Source organism: Mus caroli, chromosome 6 (assembly GCF_900094665.2).
Source record: "Mus caroli chromosome 6, CAROLI_EIJ_v1.1, whole genome shotgun sequence".
In the NCBI taxonomy this organism is placed as follows: Eukaryota; Metazoa; Chordata; class Mammalia; order Rodentia; family Muridae; genus Mus; species Mus caroli.
In genome coordinates, this window is record NC_034575.1 from 111,057,344 (window position 1) to 111,084,084 (window position 26,741).

Genomic DNA, 26,741 nt, shown 5'->3' on the forward strand with positions numbered 1-26,741 from the left:
GGGGGGGGGGGGGGGTGTCCAGAGTCTCAGCCTGACCTGTCACGCACTGCGAAGTCCTTCTGCTGCTCCAGAGCATGGACGAAGACAATGAGGAAGTGCTTGTTGTTGAGCAGTGAGGAGAACAGGCTGATCCCCTCCTCCATGCTGGGCCGACAGTGTTCAGGGATCTGTGGGAGTGGAAGGAAATGCCCGATGGTTTGTGTCCCAGGAGGCCCCAGTACCCATGCTGGCTGCGTAGCTGCCTCCTGGAATAGGACGTTCACTACCTGCCACAAAGTGTCCCCTCTTAACCTCTCCTGCTGGAGAGTCAGAGGAGCAGCAAGGTGACAAAAGGCCACAAGGACAGTGGCAGGGAGCCCCATATCCACTCTGTGCCAGTTTCTATCTAATCAGCGGTGGCATGACATCATGTGATCATGTGCCTGTGCTCTCTGCCAGGTCTGGGGCTGGGGGGGGGGAAGGAAGGGAGCAACAGCACCCTGAACGGCTGAGTGAATGCCTCCTAGAAGGGAAGGTAACTACCTTCTAATGATTCAGATCACAGGGTGCGTGGAGGCCCTTGGGGCCGGGATACTCACGTTCCACTCTCCCAGTAGTGGGTGGGTTTCCTGTGGCGGGGAGCCACCCTGGGAGTTGAGGGTCTTCGAGGGCAGCACATACCGCTCTTCATAGAGGGAAGAGCACTGTGGAGAGAAACCACAGCTTTAGCACCACAGATCGCTTGATACCTAGAGTCGCCACACGTGGAGGAGTGTGTAGCAGGGCCCTAGAGGGGCATAGACTATGGTGTAGCCCAGCAAGGGACCCGAAGGGTGAACAAAGGCCACTGAATGTGTGGCAGGGGAGATGGAGGCAGGCAAGCTGCTGTGTTCTGAGGCTGAGAAAAGCAGGGGGAGGGGCTCTTTAAATGGTAGAGCCCTGTGTTTCCTTGGGCTACTGCACAAGGGGGACAGTCATCCCACTGATTCTGCCACCAAGAGGAAAAAGCAATGTGGAGACCAGGATGTCTGGCAGGGTCCTGGGAGAGTCCTTGCCCCTCTGCTCAGCTCCGTCAATGAGGGGAGAGGCAGGTCAACATGGAGCCAGGACAGCGGTTCTCCATACAGAAAGCTGAGCATCAAATAAGCAGAGAAGGAAAGTGGGGGAGGGAACCAGGATGGGTGTGGACAGGCTCCCATAAGGTGCTTTGACCCAAACTACCTGTGGTGACCAGCAAATGTGGGAGGGAGGGTGTGTACCTTGGGGAAGAAGGTTCGAGTCACAAAGTGCTTATACTCCAAGAAGGGGATGCCCTGGCTGCGGTTCAGCTCCTTGGTGAGATCCGTCATGTCTGTCTGCAGCTCCGCAAAGCCTGTGGGACAGACCAGAGACTGTGAGTGATCCTGCCTAGCCGTGGGCAGCACCACCCGACCCTGGCACTTACCTTTACGGATCTCTTCTCGGATCTGAGACTCCATCTCTTCCATCTGCAGCAGGGTCTTCTGCCAGTAGCGCTCGGCACGGCGGCTCTTGGTGCAGAAGACGAACAGAGCTGTGGGCAGCAGAGGGGAGGCTCAGGTTCCCAGGACCCATGAGAAGGCATCAGTGAGCACCTGCTGTATGCAGGTTACAGGCCTGGAGGGACAGGCTCTACTCATTGGCCTCTGTGCCTCTGGGTAGGAGGTGAGCAGGTGTCCTTAGCCTTTCTGCCGTCTGTCCCTACCTGACAACACAGGGCTTGGGGACTAGCTAGCAGGACAACCCTGATGTCTCTTAGAAAGAGAAATGTGTCAAGCAGCACTCATTGGGGGCTTTCTCTGGGTAGACAAATTATGGGTAATTTGCTTCTTCTGCCCCGATGTAGTTTGTGAGTTAAACTTTTCAAAGACAGTATAAAGTACCTGCCTTTCTTGGCAGGGATGTAGCATCCATTGATATGTGTGTGTATATGTATGTACATGTATACATATATACACATATATGTGTGTGTGTGTGTATTCTATAATATACACCATATATATACACATACACACACATATATATACATACATATATATGATATCTATGTAGTAGTATTTTTAGGAACAAACATCCAGGGTGTTCCTCTTCCTCCTATTTTCTCTCTCATAGCTTTTTTATATTGAACATAGTAATTTAAATTAAAACAAGATGGGAGCAGGGGAGCACTCCTGCACATGTGAGGACCTGGGGGTCCCCAGGACTCATAAGAAGCAGGGCGTGGTGGCACGAGCCTGTAATGTGAGTGCTGGCAAGACAGAAAGGTAGCTGCCTGGAGCTTGCTGGCCGGCAAGCCTAGATAAAATCGGTGAGCTCCAGGTCCCAGTGCGAGATCCTGTCTCAAAAAACGGATGACAGTCACTGAGGAGCGACACCTCTGGCCCCCAAATGCAGACAGTGTAGAGCCCATCCATTTGTAGGCCAGGTGTCTGAGTCCGCTCACACACCACGTGACCACCAGCAGCACAGAACTTTAGACTGTTCTTCCTGCCCAAGGGAGAGGAGAGCCTTACCCAGGAGGCAGCTGCTCCCATTCCCCCCCTCACCCAGACGACCACTAATGGGTTTGTCTCTATGGCTTTGCCTATTCTGTAAACTTCATATAAAAACAGATGGGCATCTTTTTGTGTCTATCTCTTTCATGTTCCATGTTTTCAAAGCCCATCTAGATTGAGGGATCTTTTGGAAATTCACTCTTTTCTGTGGCTGAAAACATCATTGTATGGCTATACCATACCCAAATTACCCACTTATCATTTGATGGCCATTGGGCTATTGTGACCTCTTGGTTAATGTAGGTAATATTCCTACAAACCTCTGTGAAAGAAATTTTATGTGGATGTGTTTTCTTTCTCTTGGGTAGATACCCAGGTGTAGATTTACTGAGCCATATACACCTAACCTAAGGGCCTTTAGGAAATGACAGGCCATTTCCCGAGGCAAGTGCACCTTTGTCCTCCCCCCAGCACTGTAGGGGGGCTCTGATCTTTACGCCACATTGAGTATATAAATACACAGGATCATTTCCCCCGGACAAACTTCTTCAGTAGCCCTCAAATTCCTCTGCCTCACATCCAAAGCCAATGGCCTGAGCACAGAGGATCCTACCAATATCTGCCACCTTCTACCTGTCCCACCCCAGGGTGCCTAACCATGCCCACCCCTTACCCACTGCCACTCTCAGAGGGATTCAGGTATGGCCTCCTGACCCTCCCAAGCGCAGGCTACCTACCAACCACAGACAGCAGCAACAGGACACTGCAGATGACGATGGACACCACAATGGCCGTCTCGCTGCCCCCCAGTTGCAGTGTGGCAATGGTCTGGTTGAAGTTCCCCACCTGGATCTGCGCACAGTGCGGGTAGGGGACAGCACATCAGGCTTTGCTAGAGCAATGTCTCAGCTCTTCTCACTGGTGTGTGCTCTGAGCCTCACAGACAACAGTCGCCACAGTGGTCAACCAGGCAGTGCCAGACAGACTGTGATCCAGAGTTTGGCGCAGAGGCCAACTCAGTACAGGGCTGTGGTAATGACCGCCTAGGAGGGGCTTCAGAGATGCTGTCCTGGAGCAGGTGAGGGGTGACTCAGCGGGGGCCCTGCCCTCTGGGCTGTCTCTGCTCTACTCCATGATGCTACACAATGACTAGCAGGCCTCACTGTAGGTGGGACACCAAAACACATGGGAGCCAACTGTGTAATAGCTGCTGGCACTAACCAATGACTTGGGCCTCAGTTTCTCCATCTGTCAAGGATATGAAGCTCTACTTTCCTGGCCAGAGTTATTGAATAATGAAACGCTCAGCGATTTCTGTACCCAGAAGCTGGGCCCACCCCCAGAGCCCCGCCCACTCACTGTGATGGGCAGCTGTCCTTCAGCCGTGCCCAGTGACTCATTGACTGAGCAGTGGATGACTCTGTCTGAGATGATCTGGATGTCGCAGGACACCTGGCCAATCTTGATGTGGTACTCATGGCTCTCCAGCCCCAGGCTGTCTTGCTCCTTCTGTGCATGCAGATGGGATGCTGGGATGCAGGTGGGGTTCCCAGGTCAACTGCCTCCTCCTCCCACTACCCTTGCTCCCAGTTGGGTGCTCACATGGATGACAAGGGTGAGTGGCTCTCCTGGGTGATGTTTGATCCACTTCTCCCTCTTGGCTGTGGAGAACTGTGGGTTGGGGAGGTAGTCTAGGCGGAACCGGCTGCCCCTCTGTGCCTCTGCAGGGTCCAGCAGCTCCTCGGCCGCCTCGTCTGCATATGCCCGGCCATTGATGAAGAAGTCTACAGGCGCCGAAGCATTGCTCAGGGCTCCAGGAGATGGGCAGGTGATGAGTGTGGAGTTGAGAACCTTGCAGAACTGCAAGGACAGGCAGGGTACGATGAGGCCATGGGAGTGGAGAAGTGAAAGGAGAGGGTAACGGAGAGAGAGATGGAGAAGGCAAGTGGAGCAGACAGGCAGAGACTTCAGGACCCTGGCTGCATAGGACCATCTCACTTCCAAAGACCCCCCCACAACACCTACCCTGTCCCCTTACCGTGGGCTCCCGGCCAATGTGGTGTACAGCCATTGATACATTCTGTACCATGTGGAAGCGTTCGCCAGCCACAGTGATGGTCCTGCCGCCACTGAGGGAACATCAGGACCTGTCAGGCTCCCTGCAGCCTGGACAGGGAGACAGGGTGGGCACGGGTGGCTCTGGCTCTCACCTGACAGGGCTGCGGCCTGGGCTGATGGCTGTGATGACTGGGTTCTGCATGTACCGGAAGGTGAGGTTTCCGTGCACGCAGCCCCGGCTCTCGAAGCGCACACACACAGGCACTGGAGAGGGCAGGGAACCGCCTGGCACAGTGCAGGTGATGCTGGTGGCTGTGCGCCTGTGGGGGGGGTGATGAAGAGGTGACAGGGTGTGGCCCTTCCCTGTTGTTCACCCACTGCAGGTCCCTCAGCCTTGTGTCTCCTCATTCTAAACAGTTTCTCCTTCCCACTGCCACACGCTGGCTTGGGCTACGTCCAGCTCCTTCCTCCCAGATCCACCCCAAGCCAAGAAGGGACAGAGCAAGGCATGCTCAGCTGACAGGCTGTGGGGACAGCTTACGTAAGATCTGTGCAGGGGTCCGTGTCATTCACCAGGACCTGGAGCATAGAGCCCACGTTGAGGTCACTGCCGTGAATGGTGATCCTTGTGCCCCCGGCCTTTGGGCCCATGGAAGGCTCCAGCGAGTGGACCGTGGGCAGCTGGGGAGAAGGAAAGGGATTAGGCTCTGGCTGCAGGCTTGTGGGGAATGAGCTGGGTGGTGAGAGGTGGTGGCCTACTTACCACATAGGAGAACTGTTCCCGAGACCTGCCTTCCTTGGAGACGTTCACGGTTACCACGTCTGAGAAGGCCCCTGCGGCGGGCCCTGTGGCACACACGATCCTGAAGGTGGGGCAGGCAAATGGGCAGAAGATGAGCCAGTGCTTAATAGTATCTGCCCATGGCATCTGCCTCCCATTCCCACTGGGGCCATAATGCCAAACCAACAATGTTCTCCGTAGATGGTCACTGTAGGTTTGGCCAAGAGAGGCACTCCACTTCTGCTGTTTCCTCCAGATCGGTGGCTCTGAGACAAGGCTCAGATGGTCTCTGATACCAGGCAGCTTGCCCAGCTAGCCTGGCTGTCCACCTGATGCCCTTATCTGCAAGCCTGGCCCAGAGCCTTCCAACAGGAAGCCCAGCTAATTACCTTCTTGCAGACATCCCCTGTTGGAGCAGCTGTTGCACTCTGACCTTTATACCCCATCAGCCCCTCCCCCACTCCAAACTTTAGTAGCAAAGTGGTTCTCATCAAAGCTCTGCTTATGTAGCAGGAGGCAGAGCCCCGAGGGCTTCTCTGAGGAGGCAGCAGAGAGCTGTCAGGATAAAGTAATGGCTCAGGCAGAGACAGTGGGGAGGCCCAGTCACAGCAATGTGCCCTGTTGGGTGAGGGACAGGGCCGGGGGGAAGGATTAGGTTGGCAATGCCTGACACTCACTCTTCTGAAACGGTGTATCTGTCAGCCAGGGGTTCACAGGCCACACTGCCAATCCACACACCATGTGCCACGTCACTGAGCCGACGGCCCAGGTTCCTGCCACGGATGGTCAGCAAGGTCCCACCATCCAAGGGGCCACTCAGAGGCTCAATCTGCCAGAAGTGATGGGGGGCAAGGCAAGGGAAGGTCTGAGGCCTGGATGTCTCTCTCACTGTCATGTGTGCCCACAGGAGGTGGGGCCACACAGACCCTCTGCTTAGCAGAGGACATGGAGGCTCAGTGTTCAGAGGCCTGGGGCAACAGGTGGCTGGGCTGCATGGGTCCCAAGGCTGACGATGCCACATGGTTCCTGATGGCCATGCCTGATTCAGCAACTAAGCCAGACGCTGACTGGGCTAAGGGTGGGTACTTGACCCATGCTAAGCCAATCAAAATCCTTCCCTAAGATTTTTTTCCGCCCCTAACCAAATCAGGCTGCTGAGCTGCTGAAATCCTCAACTGTCACCCGGTCAGAGGTTTCCTGGGTGGCTGTGAAATATCAATGGATCAAAGCCCAGCTTCCTCTACTTCCACCTCCCAGTGTCTGTGCCCCACTAAGACATTAGCCACGGGAGGTAACCTATGAGCCAGGAATGTTGTGTGTGCCTGGCGTGTTGTGTGCTTACCACTCGGATTTCAGGAGCTGGGCAGGTGCCAGGGAGTGGCTGCAGGGGCCCTCTTAGACGACAGCCCTCATTCCAAACACAGAGGTGACCCAGGTCCTCACGGCCCAGGCACTGGGAACAGTCAGGGCTGCCCATAGCACAATTGTAGACCACAACTGTGGACAAAGGACAGCACGGTGAGCCTGAGGCAAGGCGACTCTGGGGTTGGCAGCCATAAGGTTCATGGCCAGCTCCTACCTATGCTGCCCTGTGTCCAGGGCCCAGCCTCATCAACAGTCCTCCTCGTGGGGAGGGACCCTGTGTGGAGGAATTACTGACTCCCCCATTTTATGGACACGATTCATAGGGATTGGCTCACTGAGTCCTGGTGAATCTTGCAGTAAAGGCTTGTGACCTCACTTAACTCGGGGACAAGAGGGCTCAGAGAGAGAAGTAAGGTCCTGCCCGGGGGGTTACAACGGTCATTGGTGTAAGGCTGTCTCAGTGAGTGCTGGCCACCTATGGGGTATGGTGTTTGTGGCTGCCAGTGAGCCCCCAAAGGCTGGGCCCCATCTCCTGGCCTGTGGGATAGGACGGGACACTCACCTGTCATGGGGTTAGGGCTGTCTAGGAATCGGTCTGGCGGCCCCTTCAGCTTCAGACTCAGTGGAAATACCTGGCTCTTCTGGGTTGTGTGCAGCTGCAAAATGAGGAAGGGCAAGGGTGGGGTCTGTCCCTTGAGGGGGCAAGGGTGTCACCAAGATGGATGAGAGCAGGGGTGCAGGGGCAGGGGGGAGGAACCAAAAGGGAGAAGCAGGCAGGGTGAGGAGGAAGGAGGCTGAATGGGTTTCTCCTGCCCTGCTGGGCCTTACCACTTACCACCACTTGGTTGCAGCGGACCAGTGAGTTATTCGCCCATACAGCCTCAAAGCTCTCTTCCAGCCCAAAGCTGCACTCGAGGGAGGAACCCTGCAGACACAGGACAGAGGAGCCTTCTTAGAACCTATCCCCCATACCTATCTCTGTGTCAGAACACAGAGGCAGCCTCTCCGTTGACAGGGGGGCTAGGGACTCCACCAGGCTTTTGCTGCCAGAATCTCCTTCCTGGCCATCATGGCAGGGACTGTAAAGATACTGGGGACACTGGCAGCATAGGTAGGAGCTGGCTATGAACCTATGGATGCTGACTCTAGAGTTGTCTCTCCTTAGGCTTACTGTGCCATCCCGTGTCCACAACTGTGCTATGGGCAGTCCTGACTGTTCCCAGTGCCTGGGCCGTGAGGACCCTCTGTATTTGGAATGATGGCTGTCGTCTAAGAGGCATCTGAGACCCCACCAGTGACTTAAACCACTTCCTAATGTCCTAGCTCCAGGAGACTTTGCCTGACCCTTGGGCTGAGTCCCTGGCCTCTGCCCTGCAGAGGTAAACCCTAGGCACCCCATCAATCTCTGTATGGCACGCACCAGGCCTCTGCCTGGGCTGGTCTCCTTTTTTAGCACCAGTGAGACTCACCACAGTGTCCAAACCCAGCTGCAGAGCCCCTGGGACCCCAAGGCCCCCTTGGATCAGGATACCTCACACCCCATCCTGCCCCAGCAGTGAAGGGATGAGCTGTGGGACCTGTTCTACTCCCAAAGCCTGCCCTGTCCAGCAAAATGTCCTGTTTGCTGGCTTAGGCTGTTTGCACCTTTCTCTTCGCCCATTGGTGAAGGTCCTAGCTGCCTGCCATCCCTTTATATACCCCTAAGAGCAGCAAAAGTTGGTGGGAAGCTTGGGTTCAACCTCACATAGGCCTAGCTTTAAATCCCACCTTTACTCGTGCACAAGCATGTGAATATAAACAGGTCTTCTGGGCAAAGCATCCTAGGTTTTAGAGGCTTCCATGCACAGGTGTCTAATGTGTGCTTGCAGGAAGTGCTCAATAAATATTAACACGGTAAGCTGGGCCTAACTCCTCAGTCTCCTCCCATTCCCTCAAGAGTCATATCAATAAATATTTACTGAGTGATAAACTTGGGTCTCATGTGTCAGACAGACCAAGGCCCTAGCAGCCGTGCGCCATTACTTCCTGTTTATGCCCCTGCTGTTGGCAGATGTGACACCCTGAGAAAAAAAAAGCAGGTCAACCTCTCCTTCCTGGGGTCCTAGCCGGAAGCTAACACAGGAAAGAGGCTGCTGACAGGCCAAATGCTGGTTCTGTTCCCAGTGTGCGGAGCTGCAGGTGGGTCCCCTCCCTAGCACATGGCAGAACAGCCTGTAGCAGGGCTGCCTAGTGTCCAGGCCCCGGTCCTGATCCCCCCGTGATTTAGAAACATGGTCAGGGTGAGGCGAGTGGGAGGACAGTACCGGGGGGTCAGGTAGCATGGAGGGCGGGGATTCCTGTGTCTGCTAAAAGCAGAGAATGCACCAAGAGTGCCACACAGCTGGAGAGAATCAGCCAGGGCCAAATTGGGGGCTAGAGCCTCCCCACCCTGCTCCTGTGGCCCACCAGACCTTGGCAGGGGAGGCTTTTTGTTGGAAGGCAGCTCTACCCTGGCTCTCAAGAGCCCCTACCCCATAGAGGCTCCCTGACACATCCCAGATGCCTGGCACGTGGCCCCCACGTGTGACAACCGTTACAGGCCTCAACTCCCGAGTGGCAGTGACAGATGGCACATCCCAGGAATTAGGAGAGCTGGCATCCTTCCAAAACTCATCAACTCCCCCCCCCCGCCACACTCCTCCTGGGGGGGGGTGCAGCAGAGATGGCCACATCCCCTAACCCAGAACACTTCCTCCCTCAGTGTCCCCTCTAGACCATGAGAATTAGGGGCATGGCCTCTTCTGGCCATCTCTGGGAAAGACATTGGAGCATTGAACTGGGCCAGTATGTTCCACAGAGCTTGGAGCACCCAGGGTCTTTCTCAGCCTGGGCAGGGCCGGCAGAGCCCATGTGGACCTCATCTACCCGTGGACTGTGGCACTAGGCAGAGGGCTGAGCCACTATGTCAGGGAGCCTCCAGGGCATGAGTACTGGGGCCTGGGCCAGGGTTCCCTTGGCAGCTGCTGGCTGCCTGCTGTCCCCCATCAGCCTTGCTCGCCTGCTCCAAGTCTTACACAGCTGGAATGGGGCTCAGAGAGAAAAGCTGGGCCACCATTGTGGGCGCTGGGATAGTCTGAAACCCACAAAGACCCTGCTCAGCCTCTACTTACATGGAAGAAGGTGGCTTTAGTCAGGGGCACCAGGATGTCTTGGGAGCCACCTGTGGGCACGGGCGCTAGGGGCGAGGGCAGGATCTGGGGACAGTCCTGAGGACTCTGCAAACCAAACACAGGATGGGGATCAAATAGGATGTTTCAGAGCCTCCACCCCCACCAGACAGTCGTGCCTCCCCAGGGTGCCAACAGTCTCCATAGCAATGCCTGCAGCCCCACTTTCTAGATAAGGAGACAGATAACATGTTCCATCTAGGCAGAGCCTTCCTCCTGGATCTGCTCCTTAGACCCAGAGTGCCTAAAAATTGTGCAGAGGTAAGCGCTTCCGTGGCTGGGTTCTTTGGGATTCAACTTTGCAGGACACTAACACTGGGCCAGACCTGGGTTAAAAATTGCCTCTGCGGCTCTAAGAGACCATACCGCACTGTACAGAGGAAACTGTACAGGGGAGGGACAGAGAAGGTGAGGGTGTGGCTATGTTTTCTCCACATTCCTCAGCAGGATCAGTGCTGGGGAAATATCAGTGCTGGGGCTTTGAAGTTCTACCTATTGCCACCTTGATATCTGACTTACAGGGGTGAGAGGCCCCAAGGCTACTCTAGCCAGGGGTCTCTTAGTCACATCTGTCAAGGCAAGAATTAGTGCTAGGACACCTGTGTGTATATGAAGTCACCCTCTGGGACAAGGACACTGTCTCCCGGGGTACTGGTTTTCCTTTGTCCTCCCTTTTGCCCTCTCCCGTTGGAGACAGGGTCTCAGTATGTTGCTCAGACAGGCTGGCCTCAAGTACTAGGGTCCCACATGCGGGCTGCCACTCCCATCAGCCTCTCTAACTTCCGCCCGCTATGTGCTTACCACAGGGGCCAAGCTGACCTCAAATTTGCCATTTCCTGCTTCAGCCTCCCTGGTGCTGAGATTACAGATAGGTAGTCATGGGATATTTCATGTTACTATTAGTTCCTTCCCTAATAACACAGGGGACACTGACCAAGCTAGACCAGCGAAGAGTCTATTGAGAAACCCCTTACACCACCGTTGAGCTCCTGGATCCAGCGGTGCCTGAAGATGACGGTTCACAGGCATTAGCTGATTAACTCCATGGCCAGAGCCAGTCTGGGCTTTTCCTTTACAGGGTTCCCTTTCCTGTTTCTACCCAGGCCATGAGACGGCTTTTCCCATTTGCTGACCTGACCTGCAGGCTCGGGAAGCTGTGTATGGTTACACGTAGGACAGGGATGAGTGCACAGGAGACGGGGAGAGGCCAGCGGCTACCATCGTGCAGGTGTGCACAGAGCCTGTTCTGGTTCACACAGGTTGGCACAGATCTCTCCTCACCTAGCTGGAACTGCCAGGGCGCAATGCTAGGTGGCTAGGATCCCAAACGTGCTCCTGGAAAGATGGAGCTGCAGGAGTGCCTAGACTCCTACAGTGTCTCCAAGCTCAAGAGGGCAAGCGCTGGCATCTCAAGCCAGCCAACAAGCATCAATAGACCCAGTGACCAGGGCCTCCTGGCCTGCTGCCACTTGCTGTGGTCCAGCCCACAGTCTGTGATGGCTGTCAATACCCATCAAGCCACTCAGCCACTGGCTCCAGCACTGTGCCGCCCTGTGGTTTGGATCACACCAGGCTCTGATCCAGCTACCGCTTCCCATCCTGCTTCCAGAGCTTGACATCATGCTGCCCTGGGAGCACTAGGCTCTAAGAGGCAGCACTGGCCCCGGAACACCTGGCCCCTTCCTGCCTCTTCTCATGCTAACACCGGAGCCAACCCTAGCAGCCTCCCCGTGGGAGCCACTGGGACCACGTGCACGTGGCTGCAAGCACAACCTTCAGGGCCCCCTTTCCAGGAGCCAGGGGTCCCGGAGGATATGCAGACCCTCTTGCCTGCCGTCTGCCTGGGAGGCCTGGCGCCTCCACAGCTAACTGGCACTTAATTAAATGCCAAGTCGAACACTGGTTCAGACCCTTGCACAGGCCTTGGTGAAGCTGCCTCTTCTCCTGCCAGATTACAGTAATGCTCTCCGACAGCCCCTCTGGGGCTGGCCCACTCCTGCCCTGAGGGAGAGCTGCAGACCTGGAGAACAAGCCGACTGCCAGCATCAGACACACCTCCCAGCTGCTGAGCTCCTATGCAGGTGTCAAGACCCACACAAAATCCTTTTAGGAGATGTCTCTGCTGGGCACCCATGCACAGTAGCCACAGATTCTAAAATCAACTAGGTGCCAAGTATAGGGCTGGGGCCTCCTGGAGTAATTCCAGATATCTAATTTAGCCCTTGCTGTGGGCCTCACTTTACAGAGGGAGAAAGACACAGAAAGGGTCAGCAGCTTGCCTGGGAGCACACAGCCACAGGTCAGAGCTAAGGCTTTGAGCCTGTGGTAGGAAAGACAGAACTACATCTAATTGGCTTTTCCCCAGTGCTTAGCACAGACTCCAGTATACAAGCAGTACTCAGTGAGCGCTGGTGGACTGTAAGGTGGGCCCCTGGTCCTTCAGGGTTGGCATGTACCAGGCAGATGCAGTGGATACTTCTGGTCTTCAGCAGCCACCAAGTCCCTGCTGTGTATGCAGCTTAGGGTTGTAGGTAAGGACATGTTGTAACCAGGATGCCCCCCAACCCCAGAGCCACAGGGATGATGGGCCTAGAATAACCATATCCCAACACCCAGAGCGTCTCTCAGTATGACCATAGGCCACTCTTGGGCCTGTCGGTGAGCTGGGTGTGGTTTCTGCATGCTGCTGAAGGCTGGCCTGAGGGTCCGGCTGAGGCTGTGGCAGCCCCTCCCAGGGTGCACAGCCCTGACATAAAGCAAGGGGAGGTATGTCTAAGCTCGAGGCACTGCTATTCCCCTGCTAAGGTCTGGGAATTTCACGTGTGACCCCTGAGAGAGGGAGGGGCCTTCCAGGGTGAAGGTGACACATCATGGGAACAGAGCCAGGGGTCTTAGTACCTAACTCTATATTTCAAAGAAAGGCAGAGGGATTTGGGTTCAAGGCCTCCCAGGTAGGTGGTCTTGAATAAGCCACCTCCTCTTAAAGCCACAGGGACAAAGGATTGAAGTGTCTGAGAAACTGTAAACAGGGGATGACAATGTTCCACCCTTAGCATCCGCTGTGGATGAAGGGCACAGCTTCAGCCTGGCTCGGACTTTCCAGAAGGTCACACTGTAGCCCTGAAGTGTCGCCTCTAAGAACCAGCTTTCCTGGAGTAGTTACCCAGAGAGATTCAAGGGCAGGGGAGGAAAAAAGGCCACCAGCTTGCCCAGCCACAGGGATTGGCTGAACACGAAGTGATGAGTCAGTTCCCTGCCCCACCCCACCCCGGGCTGTTAGTGCAATGCCAGGATTATGGTAACTTTAAAATCAAGAGAAGTGGGTACTAAAGCTGTGGGTGGGGTAGACCCAAGACAAGGCTTACCGTGGGGTTTGGCGAGTCCTGGCACTGAGACTGGTTGGAGACACATGAATGCAGCTGGATGCACCAGGAGCAAGGCCACTGTGTGGATAGGCAGCTGGTACAGCTGGAAGACAAGGGGTCCCTCAGAAAGGATGACCCTAGTGCCTTGGAGAAAGGGGGCAGGTGGGCCATCTTGCTTGGTAGTGAGCTTCCCACTAATGAGAGGTATGCAAGGGAGAAACAGGTAGACTCTTAGTCTGCCTCTGCCAGTCTGGTGTCAGTTTGCAGGGCCTGGCTGGTCAAAGCTTGCTACATGCAAGGGAAAGGTATGGGATCCTGTCTGTTGTGTGTACTGCATCCCGTCTGTTGTGTGTTCCAGGGTCTGAAGCTGTTCTCTAAGCTGGGTGGGGCCTGTTCCCCCTCCCGATGCCCACTCACGCTGTATGGGGGTAGACTTGTCCAATTCGGCTGCAGTCGTAGATGGTGAAATTGGCTGAGACAATGTTGTGTCCTTTGACCCTTACAGACATCTCAACAGTCACGTGGTCTGGAAAGTGATCAGAGATACGAATGTCGTCATCCACAGGGGATGCTGGCAGGGTCCCACCCTTGGGCTGGCATCACAGCCGGGCACTCACCCTGGCCAGCAGGAAAGGATGGAAACTGGGCCCTGGGCAGGAGATTGCAGTAGGCAATCTGATGATCATAGGCAGGGCCAGGTACCCGGGCCACCGTTCGAACGCCATTTCCATAGTCACAAGCCATCTCCATGCCGCTAAGGCTGGGCAGGCTTCCTGAAATCTGTAAGATCATACCCTGGGGGAGAGATGCCCTCAGGTGAGGTCCAGGTCGTGCCCCTTACAGATGCTATCGCAAAAGAGCATCTGCCTGATCCTGCCTGAGTGTCTCTCCGAAAACGGTTTGTCTCGAGGGAAGCCAAGGCTCTCTACTCGGAAGACACCCTGGGGCTTTAGTGTTTCCACTTGAGGCTCCTCATCTCAGAGGTCACACAGGCTCTGTCAACCAGGCGTTTCGACACAGCTTGCAATCCCAGCACTTAGGAAGCTGGGGCAGGAGGATTGCTACAAGTACAAGGCTGGACTGGGCTATGGTATCTCAAAACAGAAGGCCTCTGCAGCACACGGTTGCTAGGCCCCACTCTCCACCCCCAGACATGTGGACCTCACTCCTACCTTAGGGCCCCTGGACTGTAGTTTGCTATGAAGCTATCGTCCTCATACTCCACACCCTCTCCCAGAGCAAGGCTGGTGGGCACCGTTTTCTTGCCTACCACTGTGCCCCACCTGACTCTATTCTGCATGCAATCCCACCTCTATATTTTACCTGTCCTATTCTCTCCCTCCAAGAGCACATCAGCTCCTCCCAGGCCAAGGGTTGGTCCCCAGAGTATGTACACACACGGCACCCAGTAAGTGCTCAGTACAATGTGAATGGACAAGGGGATGAATGACTGTGCCTACCCCAGGCTGCCCAGGGACGAGGCCAGGCCAGGACTGACATGTGACCTGGTGGAGTAGACCAGTTGGACCACTGGAACCCCTTGGGGTGACATAGGATGGCCCTGTCCTTAGAGGAGTCAGTGAGGAGGAGCTAGGAGGGCCCTAGCTGCTGGGCCATCCACCTTGCTGCAGGCATGAACTAGCTACCAGCCCTGTCTGTCCCATATCAGGGATAAGTGATGGCCACTAACACTCCCAGAAGAAGGCAAGAAGGGTTTATTTTCTATCTGGGTGTCCCAAGTCAGCATATTCAGAAACTGTCATTTAAACGCCAGCAGTGGCCCTGTGCACTGCTATGTACTCAGGTTGCATGGTCCTAACTGTGGACTAGGTCTTGCAAGAGGCCAAGGCAGAACCTTGAAGAGGTGGCCCAGCCACCGAGATGGTGCCTGGCCCTTGCTGTGAGCTTCCTAAAGCCTGGCTGCCGCTGGTTGTGCCTGTGGGCTGTAGGCTGGTGTGGCTCCACTCACTGTGTAGTCCCGGTGCACATCAATCTCCGAGGGCAGTACTGTCATGGCAGGGCAGCGGCTGGGGCCCTCACTGGCACTGGTCCAGAAATGTGGCTGGCTGGAGTTGGTGCAATCCTGCTGGAGTGTGCACCTGCAGGCACCGTGGGGTCAGGTCCTAGGCCACGGCCACCGTCCCTACAGCCCTCCCTGCCCTGCCGTCAGCTGAGGGGCCTCACCGGGTCTCCAGAGTGCACCAACCACAGTAGGCATCGGCCGCACCCACGCAGTCCCCGCAGGTGGAGTGTACCTCACACGCTGCCACCTTCACTCGGGCCATCTGCAGGCAGAGGGGGCCCAGCTGAGCAAGGGAGTCACCTCTCCCTCGTGAGGCTAGGGTGGCTAACTCTGGAGGTATTAGTAGAGGGTACGTGCGGGTAAATATAGCCTCCTTGAAGCAGCGTGTGAGCAAAGATGGAGGTGGGGAAGGAGGTGTCCCCGACAGGAGGGTTCAGCATGCGCAAAGGCCCGGCACCAAAGCTGGCTGGCTAGGGTTCCTCACCTGGTGGGATGTCATCAGGTATAGGTAACCAGGATCCATGGGGTCAAACTGCATGACGTGGTGCACAGGCTCCCCATAGGCTACAGTTAGCACTCGCCTGCTTACTACCTGCATGCTCTCATTCAAGCTGATCTGTGGAAGGAAGAAAGGCCATCACCTATGGTGCCGGGGACCACGAGGTCAGGGGTGGAGTCTCCTCTCCCCTCCTGCTCAGATGTTCCAGGGTGAAAGGGAAAGGGGGGGGGGTGTCCTAAGTGGAGTGCACATGCGCCATTCTCACTGACTCAACAGCGCCCCCACCAGGAACTCCTGTCCTGCTAGACTCCAACATCTCCCCCAAGTATGTGTGGGCTGTAGCTCCCAAACCATTCTCTGGGAGGCTGCTGGTTGTCATGGCTAATAGCAAGGCTTGAATTCTATTTCTGACATGCACTATAATCCAAATGAGTTGGTTTCCCTCCCTGAGCCTCAGTTTCCCCAGTGAATAAGAGTCAGGATGGCCATCGTTCCACGGGGCTGTGGGGATACAGGAGATAAGACAAGCAGAATGCGAGGTCCCAGGCCCCTCTGCATGGCTCTTCAGGGACTGGCAAAGCCCTGCTGTCTGTGTCCCCTCTCATCCTCACAGGCTGGGTGCTCAAGGCTCCAAGACGCTACTGTAGTCTGGACACCTATGGGGCCTCCCACTTACCTTTCTCTGGGTTTCTAAAACCTGCAGAGGTTCCCTGCAGGAAGAAACTGGCTGTGGCATTTGATAGCTTAAGGATCCACCTAGCCACACCTCCTAGCCACACCCCTAGCCACACCCCCTCCTCGTTCTCACTTTGCTTCCACTGTTACACATTATACACCTTGCCTAGTCAGGCCTGCCTCACTTTTGCCACACACCTTCCCGACAGCCCTCCCTCTACCCTTTTTATTCTGGGGTGTGCCAGGTCAACACTGTGTCCTCCCCAGGTCTCTCCAGGCTCGGGCTTGGCCTCTGAGATGTTGCCAGGAAGCCTCTTGGGATGCTGGGAGGGGCTTGGCCGTGGCTCACACCATGCCCGCTTACCCTAGACACCAAACAGACAGCCAACTCATTTCTACTTCCTCAGTGTTCACTGAGTCCTGGGGGCCCAGCTGAGGCTCTGTATCCCATCCCAAGCATGGCACGTAGAAATCAATTAAAAATGAAAAAGCAACGGCCCTATTACAGGCTATCTCTAGTCACTTTGTTGAAGGACCTCAGCGGCCTGCTTCTGTGGAATAGAATCCTTGGCTCGACTAGAGCTAAAGGACGTGGTGCCTGTGAAGTACCCTGAGGCACAGGGTAAACAGCAGGTGCCTAATGACTGCAGTTTTGTGGGTAGAAGGGGGAGAGGGCTCTGACCACAGTCCTGCTCTGCCTCATTCCTCCTCAGTGGATGGAGAGCCCGGAGTCCAGAGGAGATAAGCTATGTCCTTAGGTCACACAGCGAGTAGTAACAGTTAAAAGCAGAAGCCACACATCTGGCTACAAAGCTGAGCCCGGGTGGGTCGAGGCTGAGTAACCAGGGGCCCTGCCTTCTCCCTGGTCACCACAGGTGGTTCTAGGCCTGTGGGGCCCAAGCCCCACCCCCATCCCACCCAGGCAGCTGCCAAAGGGAATTAGATTATGGACTCTGAATCAATTAGGCTGGGCCTGGCTGCAAAGCTGACCTTCCCCACAGAGAGGTGGAGAGGCGGCGGGCAGGGGTGTCCAGTCTGCTCTCAGGTAGGAGAAGCAGCTCCTTGCCCTCCCTTAGCTCTGGAACTTGCAAGGCCTCATGGTTAATCCAGAAACTGGACCCCTGAGGGGGTGGCCAGCAGCGCTGTTGTCCCCCAACAACTGCAGCCAGTAGAGAAACAGAGGCCCAGGGGGAGCCTGTGCACTGCAAAGGTCAAGAAGTGGCAGGGCAGGCAGCAGGCCCCAGGCTAGGAGATGCTGAAAGCAGACAATGTGCAGACATCACTCAGGCCAGTTCCTCCCTCTGTGACAGGCCGCTGTGGAGGCCCAGAGGGAAAACTGAAGAAAGCAGAGGGACTCTGGCCCTCTGTGGCCCTCCCCAGGGAGCTCCCGTAGAGCACGCTTACCTTAAGGAGCCTCCCCGTGGCGGTGCCCAGAAAGACGGCCGTGTAGTTGTTGGCACTGGCCACAGCCACGGCCGTGAGCCCTGGAGCACGGAACACGGGCGATGCCCTCAGCGGCTGCAGGATGGTCAGTGGGTGCTGCAGGTGGGCCGCTCCACAATCCAGCTGCTCTGGCTGCAGCTGCGAAGACAGGCAGGTTAGACTCAGCTCTGGAACCTTCTCTGGCTCCCCGCTTGTTCACACAGGCAGACCCCAGCTCTCAGACCCTGCTTGACCCAAACAGAGGCCCGGCTAAATAGATCCCCAGATGCTACCCAGGTCTAGCCTTGACCTTGGGTGACACAGCTACTCGTAGGAGATGGCTGGTGTTTAAGATATGTGGGGAATAGACTGGGGGTGGGGAAGGGAGGGAGGGAGGCAAGGCAGGCTGGCCAAGGGACTGGTCATAAACTGGAGCGCAGGCTGGCCAAGGGACTGGTCATAAACTGGAGCTTTTTAGTGACCAAAGGTACAGGGGTACACTACCTGCAGTCCCAGACACTGGGGAAGCTGAGGCAGGAGACTCACCTGACCCTGGGAATTTCAGCCCAGCCTGAGCAATACGGCACAGCCACATACCTGGCCACAGCATTCCTCCTGGCCACACATAGCAGAGAGGCCAGGAGAGCCCATATCTGGTCACTGAGGTCATCCTTGCCTTAGTTCACTACTGAAGTGACATCCATGAGGCGTCCCTTCCATCTCCACTGTGTTTCCCTCACAGTTCTAGCATCCGTTCCCATTCCCTAGGTTTCTTGGGACAATTTTGGAGTAGGCCACCCCCACCCCCACAGCTATGGATTGGGGCTGAAGTGCCCTGGTCTAAAACCCATGGGTAAATTGTGTCCTTGAGGGTTGCTATGGCTGACCCTGGCATGTTACTTTGCTTTTCTGAGCCTCACTTTACTCAGCTATAAAATGGGCGTGTGCACATACTTCCCCTTTGGGAGTTGAGACAAGATCAGTGGTGGACTGAGTTTGCAGAGGTCAAGGTCTTCAGCTGGTGCTGGGTCAGACTTAAGCAGGTACCAGTGGCTGTCAGGCTATGACTGGTGCCTAATCCAATAACAGAATAGATGTGAAGGCTGTGGTATGGCTCAGTCTGTAAAGTATTTGCCACACAAGTGTGATGACCGGAGTTTGAAAGCCAGATAGAGTGTTGCACTTGTGGGATCCCAGTGCTGCAGGGGCAGACAGGTGGTTCCCTGGGAACTACTAGCCAACCATCATGGATGTTTGGTGAGTTCCAAGCTAGTGAGAGAGAAGACCCGGGTGGGTAGAGAGATTGGGAGGATCTGGGAGGAATGTGGGAGGGGAAAGAATAGGATCAAAATATTTTGTATGAAATTAATTTAAATTAAAAAATTAAAAATAAAAACTAAAAATTGAAAAAAAGAGAAAGGTGAATGGGATGGGGGTGGGGGAGGTGGCTAATGAGATGGTGCAGGGGTATGGGTGGGTGCTTGTCACACAGGCCTAATGACCTGAGTGTGTCACCTCTTAACCCCAGTACTCTTACGGAGAGATGGTAGACAGAGACAGGAGACTCATCCCAACTTCACATGAGCAACAAGAAAGTCACTTCCTCAAAGTAGAAGTCGAGACCAGACTCCTGAAAGTTGTCCCCTGACCCCTAGACACACGCTCCTACATGGGTGGAGTCTGAGATGCCGGGATAAGTTTGATGGCAGAATATTTGCCCCGCACACAGAAGCTGCCTACTCCGAAGCTTGTGGCCTCGCCCACCTCAATGGGGCTTCTCTGACCCCAGCCCTCAGCTCAGCTCTCTCGGGTCTTCATGCCACCATCTAACCTGTATCTGTGCCTCACACGCCAGTCCTGCCTCAGGGCCACTGTCTCTGCTCCTGTCCCTGTCTATCAGGTTCCTGCACAGCAGCGCCTGACAGGAACACGTCCGGAGTCCTCTGGGGAATGTCAGAAAACACAAGGACCAAATCCTATATACTCATTTTGGTCCCATAGTCTCTCCCAATGAGAGTTTATCAGTCATCTCTGTAAGGGAGGCAATAGTGGGACAATTGAGGAACACGGCAATGGAGCACAGGAAGTGTGGGCTCTGGCCCACAATCTTACTGTACCACAGACCTCGGCAGCAAGAATTTCCACCCCTTCTCCCAAGGCAGGCATGTCATGGCTTTCCGAGATGTATCAAATTGCCCACCACCGTACACTTGCACTTTAAGAAGAGTAAGGACCATGCAAACCAAGCTCTGGCATTTGGGGACAGGACATCAGGAACCATGACTACTGAGCAGCTACCAGGTGGGTAGCTTAGGCAGGGTGGAAACGCTGGACAGAGCCCAGACTCAAAGGCAGGGTAGGGATGGACAACACAAGACTTCTCCGGCTGTGTGGTACTCGGCACAGCAAGCAATTTCAAGATCATGAATTGTTTATTTCTGGAATTTTCCATTAATACTCTTAGACCTTGGCTGACCGAGAGTAAGTGAGACTGCAAACAGAGTCACTGTGCACTCTGACTCCTGACCTGAGCGAACTTCAGCCCCAACCCACTTGCCTTTGTCCTGGATGTACGTGAGCTGAGATGACCCCCAGGCTGGGCGCTCCTCCCCAGCTGTCCTGGAGCACCACAAGGGCTACAGCTGTCCTGTCCCACTGAGACCATGGTCTCCCACAACTTACATAACTTTCGCTGAATACACATTACTTACTTGCGTCATTAAATAAGTTGTTTTTTAAATTAAAATATTGTAAATCCCTGCGGTGGGAGATGAGCTCTGGGAGACCCCCAGAGTCGGCTCTGGGTGCTCCTCTGAGCCCTGTCTGGCTGTCCAGCCAGAGTGTGGGTCCTGGGAAAGGCAGAGCCATTGATGGGCTGGGGGTGATTTGTGGGCCGCTGTGAGAGGGGAGGCTGTGGAAAGGCTGGGAACTGACTCCCGCAGCCTGCCCTGACGTTCACAAGCCATTAATTCTGTGCCGAAGGAATTTTCGAAAAAGCCTTTCCCCCAACCTTTTTTTTTTTCTCTCTCTCTCTTTCTCTTATCCTAAAAATAAAATCTAAAAAAAAAAAAAAAAAAAAGCTTTTTTTTTTTTTAAAGGAGAAGTGAGCAACAGGGGCTGGAATGATCTATGTGGAGGGAAGCTGCCTGCCTGGGCCAGAAACCCTCAGACTACAAGTGGCTCCTGCAGGAGCAGGGCTGGGACACCCACAGAGGCCCTGAGGGTGGCCTTGCAGAACTTGGTGATCAGGGCCATGGGCCCCACAGCCTGGAATTTCTCCCCTAGCACCTCATTCACTGAAGTGGCCCACACAACCCCAGCCTATTCCTAGCTCAATGGGACAGAGCACACCACCGTCCCCATGACACAGCTGCACTGTCCTTGCTGTGTGCGGAGGGATTTCACCCCACCGAATGCTCAGGCCCCTCCCTCCATTCTGCCCATTACTCACACTTAAGGCCAACAACACCATTTCTCTGCAGTTCTTGAAACATCCCACCCATGTCCCTTAGCAGCCAGTGTCTGGGCCCTTAGGCCCAGCTCCACCATGCCTCCTCTCCAGGTAACCCAGCCTGCAAGGCTCTAGTCAATCAATATGAGACTCTTAAAAAGACAAGCCCAGGGACGAGAAGATGGCTCTGTTGGACAAGAGCTTGCTCTGAAGGCATAAGGACCTGAGATTAATCCCCAGAAACCATAATTAAAGCAAACAAAAAACAATGAGTTTGGTGGCAGAGGCTTGGACTCCCAGAACTCAGGAGGTAGGGTGGGGGTGACAGTGGCAGGCAGATCCTTGCAGCTCACTAGCCAGCGAGCCTAGACCACTTTGAAAAGCCCGTGAGGACGACACCCAAGGTTTTCGGTCCTCCACATGCATGTGAACATCCATCCCATAGGTGTATGCAGACACATTCTCATTCTCTCTCTCTCTCTCTCTCTGTGTGTGTGTGTGTGTGTGTGTGTGTGAGAGAGAGAGAGAGAGAGAGAGAGAGAGAGAGAGAACACTGTAACGGCCAGCACTTCTCTTTATTCAGGTGTATTAGACGCATAATGGTCCCTCTGGAGAGCTCATGGGTGAAGATTTACTAAAGAAGGGAAATTAATTTTGACTAAGGTGTAAACATTCCATTCAGCCGCTTCCTTTCTAAGCAGTGATGGAAGGCAATACAGCCATGGCGTGCCTGCAAAGCAAGGGAGGTTCACGGCCTGCCTATTGTTTGGGGCAGCACGAAATCTAGCAGCTAGCTCTGTTTCCTGTAAGAACCTCAGTTTGTCCCTCTCTAAAATGGGGTAGGTAATGGCCACTGATTTCAGCTCTTCCTTGAGAGCACGCAGCCCCTCCCTGTTGAGCCGGCTACCTCCTGGGGCCAAGCTCAGCGCTGCCCACTCTCCATTAAAGGGCTGCCCTATTGATTTCACTCCTTCAGTAATTGCAGCTGGATACAGCTCTTCTCTCCTAGGAAGCCAGCTCCAGGAGGGCTTACAGTATGCCCGCCATAGCCTTCCCACAGACCCTGCCAGACCTTTACAGCTCCGCAGCAGGCACTCAGAGGAGGATGAGACACGGCAACGGGTTCCATCCCAGGTGCCTACTACTGTGCAGCTGTCCCTGGCCTAGGGACACCTTCCTGTCTGAGGCCCAGAATGGAAGGCTCGCAACTGCTCAGAAGTGTCACATAGCTGACTGTGGGATGACAGAGGCTACTGAGCTGTCCAGAACTCCCCTCTTAAAGACCCCGACAGTAGCCAATGGGAGGGTTTCTCCTCTACTGCTCTGGGGTGGAGTCTGTTAGACAGGGGCTCTGTGAGAGCCACACCCCATCCCACTGGGAGCCTGCAACTTAGCTGAGGGTCGGAGGGGGCCCAATACTGTGTGGTATTATGGTAGTGTGGAATGTTAGCAAAGAGGACTGGGGGAGAGGGACACAGGGGAAGATTTCCCTTCCTGCCTTCATAACTTACAGTCCTGTAAGTTGAAAATTAGTTCAAATATGATGCTTATTAAAACACATACACACACAGCTGCAGAGTAGACCATGACCTCTCTGCAGTTCAACAGCATTCCGTCAGTATAAACATAAGCCATCAAGGGCTCTCTCAAAGCGACCCTGACCTGTGGCTGATCTGAGATCTGTGTTCTGGGCAACTCCTCCCTCATCTCTGCCCCACGTGGAGTCACACCTCCTAGACTCTCAAGCCCTGATCTCTGCAGAAGAATAAGGACAGGGATCCAGGCTGGATGGGGCAGGGTTCTCCTGAGGACGTGGGGGTGGCAGGCCCAGGAGAAAGGGCGACCTCGGCAGGCAGCAGCTTCCTGCAGAGCCCAGCCGCTTGGGGCTCTCTGCCCTTGGCATTAATATTTGTCTCAGGAATAAAAGAAATTGTCTGGAGCCTGCACAGATATGAGATCAGAAGCAGAACTTCACCTCCAAGAAATCCAGCCTTAAAGCCCCACTCCCAGCTTCAGCACAGGCTGCCCTTTGGAACATGGCAGCTCCATGGAAGCAATGTCTCACTTGAGGGTAAATTGAGGCACAAAGATTCCTTAAAACCTACTATGTATCAGCTCTGGCCAGGGGAGATGACAGACTCAGTTCTGGAAGGTTCTCTCCGAGGAAACTGTTCCTGCCCAGGAGCCCATGCACCTCCCAAGGCCATCACGATACCTCCAGGAGCTGCCTAGCACAGAGGCGGGCAGGGCCTTCCTTAAGACACACAGCCCAGCCCTTGGCTGGCTTCCTTATCTGTGAGGCTGGGACAGTAACAGCACCTGCCACACAGGACTACTAGAGGTGCTAAGCTCACAGCTGCTCAGTAAATGTTCCCAGGTGGCTTTGGGGGCATCGGCAGAGTCAGGGTGCCCAAGAATGGAGAAGCCCTGCCAGCTGACCGCTGGGTACCAACAGCAGTCAGGTGTCTGCGTGAGTTTCTTAGCATCCTGCACAGTCCGAGTTTGGTGGCCTGAGCGGCTGCTGCCTAGACCCTGCAGAGCTTACTCAGATGGTGGTTGTTCGGCTAGCTGGCCACAGCCAGCCAGACACCCAGCTCCCCCTTCTCCAGGCTGTTTCTCATTCCCTGGCCTGGCCCAGTCCCCAGCATCCTCCCCGCTCTCCCCCCCCAACTTGTCCCCCAGGAACACAGTGTGGTGTAGTATATGCAGCACTGTGTTTGTCCCCAGCCCAAGGCCCTACCCCCCAGCTAGCTCCAGTAGGCAGGCCTCCTCCAGCAAGATGGCTTTCTGCTTCTTCCTCACTGCAGGGGACCAGCTGTGTCTCCGGAGCTGGCCACTACTGGTCCCTTGAGGGCTAGGAACAGCCTGAGTCTCACACCTCCTCTACAGCGCAGCCTTCCTCCTCTCTGGCCTTCTGTAGTCCCCAGTCCCTTGGGTACTGACACACTTGGGGCTTCCGAGGCTCCAGGCAGGTCAGCTGGTTCTGCAGTCTGTGGCTCCCAACGGCTGCCACCATCACAGCCACTTGGTGCTAGCAAGCCCTCGAGAGCCAGGTGGAGAAACCGAGGCCTGCTGCAACGTAACACAGCACACAAACAGGGCTGAGATGACCCATTCGGGCAGCTAGCCAGCGCCCAGCATGGCTCCAGCCCGAGGCCTCCACTCAAGGTTACTACCCGCAGTTCTGTTATTTACTGATGGGGCCTAAAGTGCTGCTGTGATCGGCCCTCTGGGGCTGCACAGGCCTTGGACTAGAGCCGCAGGCTTCCTTCCTCCATCCATCCTCCATCTTATGTGATTTATGGGGTTTGGAGCTGAGGACAGTGCATTGGGAGAGCAAAGGCCTGGCTGCCTGGGAGCTTGGTGACATCACGTGTCAGCACCAGAGGAAGCTACTTCAGTGGGGCCACCAGATGCCCACCTGGGTGGCCCCAACATGGACTTTGACAAGAGGAAGCTATGTTCTGGGGTAGCTTGGTTCCTATTCTGGCGCTCTGAGACACTCTTGGGGTTGTCCCCACTCAGGGACAGCTGGTTTCCATGGCAATGCTCACACCATTGTCAGGAGCTGGAAAGGCCTTGGGAATTACCTGGTGCAGCCATCACAGGGGAAACTAGCCAGCAACTGGTAGCAGCTTGGACTTTTCCAGAGCCAAATGAGCCATGTGTCCTCAGTCTAAGGCCACACTGGATCCTCAGGAACGGCAGAACGGTATCTAAGAAATTGGTCCATAGACAGGACTCTATGTTCTCAGTCTCAGCCCTGCTGGCTAAGTCAGCCCTCACCTTGTCCCTGCCATGATTCCTTCCTTCCCTGTCTAGATATCCTTCAGGTGCTGTCCAGAGCCACCACCTCCAGGGAGCCCTCCTATTGGATGAGGCTCAGCACAGGTCCTAAGTTTTCTGGGATTCTGGGATACTGGGGCAGGGTCTATACCTTCTCTCTTTGGGCCATGCAACAAGCCTAGTCCCCTCCCTAAGGGATGTCCCTAGGAATTAAGATGCAGGACATGACAAACCACGGAAGACGGCAACCCAGGGAAAGGGCAGAGGCCCCACATCTGGGAGTGGCTGAAAGGTTCTCACGCTAGACTGGAACAATTCTGGGAACACTCACTGCCTGCCATCTTAGGCCATTCTTAGGCTCCATTTTCCCACCTTTAAAATGGACTCATTTTTTTTTAAAGTGCTCAATGCACAAGTACAAGGCTCTGGGTTCAGATCCCAGCTCCACATGAAAAGCTGGGTCTGGCTGCTTGAACCTATAATCTCAGCACTGGGAGGCTGAGGCAGGAGAATACTTGGAGCTCACTGTCAGCCAGTCTAGGAAATAAGCCCCTGGTTCAATGAGAGATCCTGTCTTCGAGTGACACAAGACACTGACGTGTGGCTTCTCCAAGCGTGTGCATCAGTGTAGATGTAGATAAACGCCATCTTACTGTTTTGGGCAAGGAGAGCTGGGCTTATCTAAGGTACTTTGCAAATGTCTGGCACAGAACAAACTCTCAAGGCACCTCATTAATTACAAAGGGACATTTGCAGTTTGGGTGGCTGAATGAGGGACTCTGTCAAGACATGGTCTGGCTCAGATCAGATTCCCAGATCCCGCAGCAGCCACCAGAACTTGAACCCCATACTTGCCCCCTAAACTTCATGCACAAGGCTACCCAGCCTGCCAAATAGAAATGTTCTCTACTGTGCCTGTGTCCTGGGCCATGAAATCCATCTGCACTTCCCTGAGTAGTCTCTTTGCTCTGACCTCAACACAAGTAACTCAGGACCCCACTGGAAAAAAACAGAAGGAACCTGCCTAGTCTGTGTTCCGACTGTCTGATAACTGCATTTCCATACTCCCAAGAGCTGGGGCCCTCACCCCTTTCCAGAGAAGGGATGTTCTTGTTCCTTTACTTTTGGTTTTGGTGTGGGACAAGGTCTCCCTACACAGTTCAGGCTGGCGTCTAACTGACAGCCCTCCTGTTCCGGCCTCCTAAGTGTTGGGGTCGCACCTGGCTAAGAGGCTGCATTTTCAGAGGGAAGTACAGCTAGATGCTCTCAGGCCTCTTCTGTGACCAGGAGGCTTGAGCACCCGGCCCTTCTGCACATGCTCAGTGGCTTCCCCCACCCATCTATTTCTCAGGAGCTGTGGTGCCCAGCCCCCACCGGGAATTGCCCAAATGACCTCATTACAGTCATGGGAGAACCTAGGCACCCGAGCCCAGAGCTCTCAGCTGGCCAAGCCATCCTTCAGTGAAGGCTGGTCACAGGGAGACCACAATCACCCCACACTCTGGTGACCTGGAACCCACAGGGCAAGTCCCTTGCCCTATCTGGGTTTCTCTCAGTTTCCCCCACTGTAAGCCTCACTGTGTGAGGACTGAGTGTGGGTAGACAGAACAAGACAGTG

At 54.9% G+C, this 26,741-nt stretch overlaps 1 protein-coding gene across 1 annotated transcript in view; it reads right to left on the reverse strand.

Annotated features, from left to right (window-relative positions):
- Positions 1-26,741, reverse strand: part of Plxnd1 (plexin D1) — a 40,209-nt gene that overhangs the window by 7,946 nt on the left and 5,522 nt on the right. The window contains exons 2-24 of the mRNA XM_021164791.1: positions 17,869-18,045; positions 15,775-15,906; positions 15,452-15,552; positions 15,237-15,366; positions 13,885-14,062; positions 13,685-13,793; positions 13,268-13,370; positions 9,846-9,950; positions 7,532-7,621; positions 7,259-7,352; positions 6,674-6,828; positions 6,009-6,160; positions 5,314-5,413; positions 5,092-5,231; positions 4,703-4,870; positions 4,531-4,621; positions 4,095-4,352; positions 3,852-4,001; positions 3,230-3,344; positions 1,424-1,531; positions 1,239-1,351; positions 579-683; positions 37-167 (exon numbers count right to left, since the gene is read on the reverse strand). Coding sequence (XP_021020450.1) covers positions 37-167; positions 579-683; positions 1,239-1,351; positions 1,424-1,531; positions 3,230-3,344; positions 3,852-4,001; positions 4,095-4,352; positions 4,531-4,621; positions 4,703-4,870; positions 5,092-5,231; positions 5,314-5,413; positions 6,009-6,160; positions 6,674-6,828; positions 7,259-7,352; positions 7,532-7,621; positions 9,846-9,950; positions 13,268-13,370; positions 13,685-13,793; positions 13,885-14,062; positions 15,237-15,366; positions 15,452-15,552; positions 15,775-15,906; positions 17,869-18,045 — 3,005 coding nt within the window. The remainder of the gene's footprint in view (positions 1-36; positions 168-578; positions 684-1,238; positions 1,352-1,423; positions 1,532-3,229; positions 3,345-3,851; positions 4,002-4,094; positions 4,353-4,530; positions 4,622-4,702; positions 4,871-5,091; positions 5,232-5,313; positions 5,414-6,008; positions 6,161-6,673; positions 6,829-7,258; positions 7,353-7,531; positions 7,622-9,845; positions 9,951-13,267; positions 13,371-13,684; positions 13,794-13,884; positions 14,063-15,236; positions 15,367-15,451; positions 15,553-15,774; positions 15,907-17,868; positions 18,046-26,741) is intronic.